The 6,303-nt window shown below is 45.1% G+C and overlaps 1 protein-coding gene across 1 annotated transcript; it reads right to left on the reverse strand.

Annotated features, from left to right (window-relative positions):
* Window positions 1-1,561: 1,561 nt before the first annotated feature.
* LOC308074264 (protein L-Myc-1b-like) lies at window positions 1,562-5,776 on the reverse strand. The gene is made up of 3 exons (XM_080413639.1): window positions 5,510-5,776; window positions 4,030-4,802; window positions 1,562-3,124 (listed from the first exon to the last, which is right to left on the reverse strand). The coding sequence occupies exons 2-3, from the start codon at window positions 4,688-4,690 to the stop codon at window positions 2,493-2,495; spliced, it is 1,293 nt and encodes a 430-aa protein (XP_080269765.1). The 5' UTR covers window positions 4,691-4,802; window positions 5,510-5,776; the 3' UTR covers window positions 1,562-2,492.
* Window positions 5,777-6,303: the final 527 nt, after the last annotated feature.

Consider the following 6,303-nt stretch of genomic DNA (forward strand, 5'->3'; position numbering starts at 1 on the left):
GCTATTTCCACTTTTCTTGACATTTTTGTAAACATGGAATTAGTGCTGCTGCAGGAATACAATCAAAGGATTCCAGCCACACTTGCAGAACTTGGCTTTTGCAAGATGGGTTCTGAACCGCGTCAGTTCTGATCTTGCCAAGTTAAAGTTGTTCCCGGTGCTGCAGGTGTTGCTGGAATCATCTGATCTTATCATCTGAGCCTAATGTGTGAAGTTGTTCTAAGTCCCTCTCAAGTGACCTTTGTTATGCAAAGGTTACTGGTATAGCATGACCACCACAAAACAAGTATAAGGCCCAGGTACAAATACATCCAATTATTTACTGGCTCAAATTTAGTCAATCCATGAGTGGATTTTTTGGTATTTGTATTGTTTTTATACTGCATTGTTGGTGTGTTACATTGTTCCTTAACCGCTAATTCAACAACCTAATACAGCAACAATGCAGCATAAACGCCAAGAGGACTTTCTGGAGTTCATTTTGATAGAAAACATTGGCAGACCAGAGTGGATTCCTTGTCCAACTATCCAGAGAAGCCATATTACAGCCATGTTATTATTATTATTATTATGACGTATAGCATGAAGCAATGATACATGCTTGGCTTAATAGTGCTGCTATACCGAAGCCATCTCAAAGTAGCAGTTAACACAACCCCTCTCTCTGAACCCAGGAGACTGTTCTAAAGATACTGTGTGTGTGTGTGTGTGTGTGTGTGTGTGTGTGTGTGTGTGTGTGTGTGTGTGTGTGTGTGTGTGTGTCACTGTAACCTAGTTCAGAGCACATCAGGTGCCCAGCACGCAGCAGCCACTGCAGAGGGGAGGATCCTCCGAGGTACCACAGACACTTCAAGGACAAACCTCAAGGACACGTTGTTCTAACCTACAGTGGAGGTAGTAGACCATAGTACTTGATGTACTCTGTATAGTATAGGGAAGTACTCTGTGTAGTACAATATGTACTATAATGTCTACTCGTGTCTGCCAGTGGGTAAATTATAAACCACTTGGGTAATTTCAGGGCGTGCCATCGTTTTATTTCGCAGAGCATTATTTTGCGAGTGCTTCTCAAGAGACAAAGTATTAACAAGTCAGCGTGTGCTTAGCTTAAACCCTATATACTTCATTGACCAGGGGCCCGTACTTGGTACACTCATTTTTTCCTCGCTACACCAAATTCTAAGCTGAAAATAGCCGATCTAAAAGCTTGTAGAGTGGCTATTTTTTGCCAAATGTTCACCCCAGAATAGGGTTTCTAGGGTTCATGTGGTTAGAACTGATATTTAACTGATATTTAAATCTGCCTTTTCACCTTCATGTGTGGGCTTTCCTACCATAGTTGTTCAAAAATCACAATTTAGAGATGAGTACAACATAGTTCTGTGGGTTAGGTCACAATAAATTGACATTAAAATCGTGATTTAGAGATGAGTACAACATAGTTCTGTGGGTTAGGTCACAATAAATTTACATTAAGGTTTCAAGATTGTAGATATTCATCAATGATGGGTTTATGTGACACACTTATATTTGGAAAAGAAAAAGACAATGAGCACCAAGACTGTATGCAAATATGGTATCAAAATTTAATTGTTTCTGGTGATATGAGCATGCATCAAAATCAAGCCAAGAGGAAAAGCTTTGAAAATATCACAAAGTGACCTGTGAATAAAGTACAGCAGTGCTACTCTTTTATTTATTTATTTTTTTTGCCATTTTTTAAAAATTTTATTAACAAAATAAAGGCTCCCTGTTGGTATGTTATTATAGAAAGAAGCGCAGTTCAATGACAATTCCTGTTTTGATTCCATCTCCTTATCTGGAGCAAATAAGCTATATTTACATAACAATTTATACAGCAAAACAATCTGTCATGTGTCACCCATTCCTATGTACACAGCAAGACTTTCACCTTTCACTCCAATGCAAGTGTGCAATGATAATTATGTCAAACGACATTCCACTGAGAAAACCAGCAAACAAAAAACAGGCTCCAATGACCCATCTAAGCTATGCCATAACCAAAGTTTCACCATTACAAACATTGTGCAAAAAAAAAAGACAAAAAAACAATATACAGAGCTCTAACTTCCAGCCTTCCCCACAATGGGTTCATAGGCCAGTAAAGAGTTACTTATGTCATAGGAAGCCCATAGCAATATGAATGAGGCATTTATTGAGAAACAGAAGTCCATATCCTTTTAAATGAGGCATGTTGTTATATAAAGTCTGTAGCTTTTTTGAAAAAGTGACAGCCGAGTTGACATTGAAGGGTACTTGGCTAAAGCTTAATTCATTCTCCATTGTGCGAGGGTGCTTCTACAAGCTAACAACTACAAGCTAACGACATGTCGCATTTGCGAGGTGTCGTTGGCTTGTAGTTGTTAGCTTGTGGATCTGTTCTTTTTGGCAAGTTGGCACTGTCGTACCATGGAGTACAAATTAGGCTCAAGAATGCAGCAGTTTATTTTGTGACCCCACATGTCTGGACCTCAGGAGCGCTTCAGCTCAGCTAGCTTGCGGAGGAGCTGCTGCTGGCGGGCTTTAAGGCGCTTCTTCTCCAGGACCTGGTGCTTCTCTCTGGTGTGCAGCTGGGCGAGGTACTCCGTGGCCTGGGTCAGGATGGCCACCTTGGGGGTTTTGGCCGACTCCACCAGGCCGGGCACCTGATCCCGCAGCGCCAGGAAACGGGAGCGCAGGTCGTTCCGCCTCTTCCTTTCCAGGAAGTTGTGGTTCCGCCTGCGGTCAGTGTCCTCTGCGTCCGAGCTCTGACTGTCTGTGGAAAACGTGGACTGGGAGAGCGAGGTCGACGGGGAGGGGCACGCTGCCGCCTGCTGTTGTTGACAGGACTCCACAAAGGTACGTTTGCACTGAGGTTCTTCATCGTACTCTTCCTCGTCGTCATCCTCCTCTTCCTCCTCCTCAGGCTCGCTGTCCGGCGAGCGGGCGGCGTAGTTGTGCTGCTGCCGGTGGACGGACTCGTGGAAGCGTTTGGGGCAAGGGTCAGCCCGCACCGTGACAGTCATCGGTTTCCTGCCGCGCATCAGCCGCGCCCGGTTCTGCTTGCTCTCCACGGTGACAACGTCAATTTCTTCATCGTCTTCCTCGTCGTCGTCGTCCTCATCTGTGACAGCAAAGACAAAAAAAAACTGTCACTACACATGATATAGACATTTAGAAGATGCTTTTGATGAGAGCGACTTACAACGTGCAAGATCAGGGGAAATGTTCACCTAAGTAGAATGCAAAGCCACATCAGACGTTGAGAGGAACGTCAAAACTGCATTTCTAGCAATAAATAATACTAAACTAGATGGAAGGAAGTACGTTCCACTGACAAGTAGGTATGCAAATCAGCATTCCTTCGCTTCAGTCAGAGCGCAGGGGACTGGTTGAGATGTTAACAGAGTCGAGGTCATGCGTGTCAGCGCTCTGCAGGAATTCAGGCTATTGTCACATGCGTTGGGGACTGAAGTATTATTCATCAGAAGTCAGAGGGCTCACGCCATTTAAAGGCACTGAAAGACTTTTTTCACAGGCTGCCAACTGTGTGTAAAAGCAATAAATCATCCACACACCCACACACACCCCTCTACCGCACTCACAATTGCAATGCAAGGCTTCTGGGGGTTTATCTTATAGGAGAGGAATACCAAAGCTAAACTGGACGAGGGCGCGTTTTTTTAAAATAAATCAAATGTCGGTGTCAGGATGTGGCCGCGATCCTGTCATATGTCCGACGATGTCACATTTGAGACCGGCGGAACATCATGTAATTTGGACTCTACTCAAGTCGATATTGTGCTCTGCAGGCGGCACAGCCCTCCAAATTACGCATCGTTAGAGGGCAAGTACACAGTAAAATCCTCAGGGTTCACTTATCCGTTTGTAACTCTGAGAGTGTACAGATGGAACCACATGGACCCTTAAGGGTCCATTTGGTTCACACGTGTACACTCTCAGAGTTAAAAGAACAATCCTGGAGGCAAGGGTGGGGTCATTCAGTAACATCGTGGTCAGTTTCCTTACCAGAGGAATCCGAGTGCGACTCGGAGCCAGATGATGATGCTGCAGGCAGCTTCCTGCAGCTGCTCGCCACTGCTGCGGGGACGCTGAGGACAGACGCGGGGTCAACGCAGTCCGACGCCAAAGTGCGGGTCAGTGACGCATCAGGTGATGCTGCCGACGACGATGATGATGATGATGCGCAGTGCGCCTTGCCGGCTCTCACTGAGATCTGGGGCGCAACGGGTGGCACACGGGCAGCCTGGTGGGCTGCAGAGGATGATGATGATGATGATGACAGTCTCTCGTTGACCTTCTCCAGCTGCTTGCTGGCAGAGAAGCTACTCCACATGCAGTCCTGAATGATGATGGAACTGAGGTTAATCCCAAACAGCTCCTCTGTGTCGGGCAGGAACTGTCCCTCGCACTCCTCGTCCTGCCCCAGGACCTTGGACAGCCAGCTGAGCTTGTCCCCGGGGGAGAGGAGGTGCTTGTCCCCGGGGGACAGGAGGTGCCCCCTGGACCCGGCAGCGCTCACGCTCAGTGTCCGGGTGGGTGACATGGGAGGGGTGGGCAGCAGCTCGAACTTTTTCCATATGTCCTCGCTCGGGGCGGTTGACTTGTAGAAATCCTCCTCGGTGTCGAAGCCATCGTAAAAATAGTGCTGATAGCAGTCGAACTCCATCTTTTAAAGTTTTCTAGTAAAATCCGTTTGGGTTCAAGGAATTGGTTAAAGGGCGGAAAAGGGACACCGATGATCTTGAATGAGACTTGTAATGAGGTTCACGCGTTACAACCTGAAGGAACAAAAGTGTCACAAATTAGCGAACACGATCCGTGCACAATGTGGTTTTTTAACAGCAGTTAACGTCACTTTTCAGCAGATGTGATCACATTTCAAAGCCCCGTCTGTCTAATGGACTATTAGGAGATCTAATAGCAACAGCCTACTTTCTACAAATGGGACCACATTAATAATTGATTGCATCTTGCGGATGTTCGCCTTGCAGTGAATGATGGACTGTCCACTCCAGTCCAGACACACAAGGTTATCGTTACATAAGCCAGTTTTACAGCCTGTGTGCAGTTACTATGAACAGATTATTATGTGCGTGTAAAAAAAAATGTTATGCAAATCTTGAAAGTCTAGTTTTATGGCGTAGCCGCCTAACTAACTAATACAAGCCATGTCCTGAAATGCAGCCTGCCGCTTTGTTCTAAGTAGAAAGTGATTTCTTTTTGTGGAAAATAGCAGATTTACAAGCTCACAACGCGTCGCGATGCGACGCGTCCTGAGCTTGTAGATCGGCTATTTCCAGACATGTAAGCCGGTTTACAGACAAACTGCCGCTGTTATATATGAGGTTGTAAAAAAAAAAAAAGGAAAAGGGGAAAAAAAGGGCACGGCTTTTTATGAGGGTTGATTCATGATTGCCCTCAATTTCCTCCTCCAAAACTTTGCAGCTTTTACTACCCAGTTCAGCCATGAATACGAACCACTCACCAGGTTTTAACGTTATCCACAAATCACGACATAAGGGGGAAATTCCAAACTCCAAAACACCCGAGATGAGAGAAAAGGGTAAAAGCTGCGAGGCGCGCCGCCAGCCGGGACAGAGATGAGTAGATTTCCTTGATTTCGACGCAGGTTTGCTTCTTCTTTCGCACAAAAAAGCACAAGAATGAGACCTGGATGGAACGGACTACCGTGTCTGACTCCAGTAGAAAGCAGCACAGTGCGTTTTTTCGCGCCAGTGAGATATCCTGTTATAAGATGATAAAGTACAAGAGGGAGGAGTCTCGGAAATATCTGCAGCGGTTGATCCGGGTAAAAGGCGCGTTCGTTTGCATAGGAGGCGGGGAAAAGGCAGCCCTGCGCCACGCCCAGCCTTAAAGGCCATTCATGGCAGTAATAACTGAAATATTTGTGCAATTAAAAACGCCCTAAGACATCTAATGCTGTTCCAATGACTCAGTCTCAGATGTTGTTGATCAAACATTGAATGTGTTCACTCAAGATAGATAGTTAGATTAATCGATTAATTCATTGATTGATTGATTAGTGATAGCCATGGGGAAACAGGCCTAATTGCTCAAGATATAACAGCACTAAATAATACAACATATCTATATGTTTCCATTGTATCAGTGCTGTACTGCCCACATAGGCTGCACCATAGCCCATACATCTTATCAATATATCCTTGGTTTAAATCATACCGAACTGTCCAAGTTAAATTGAGGTTATAAGATTTCCAATAATCTAAAAATAACTTCTCTCTTATTTCATGAATTATT

This window comes from Gymnoscopelus braueri (assembly GCF_963280865.1).
Source record: "Gymnoscopelus braueri genome assembly, chromosome: 19".
NCBI classification, from domain to species: Eukaryota; Metazoa; Chordata; class Actinopteri; order Myctophiformes; family Myctophidae; genus Gymnoscopelus; species Gymnoscopelus braueri.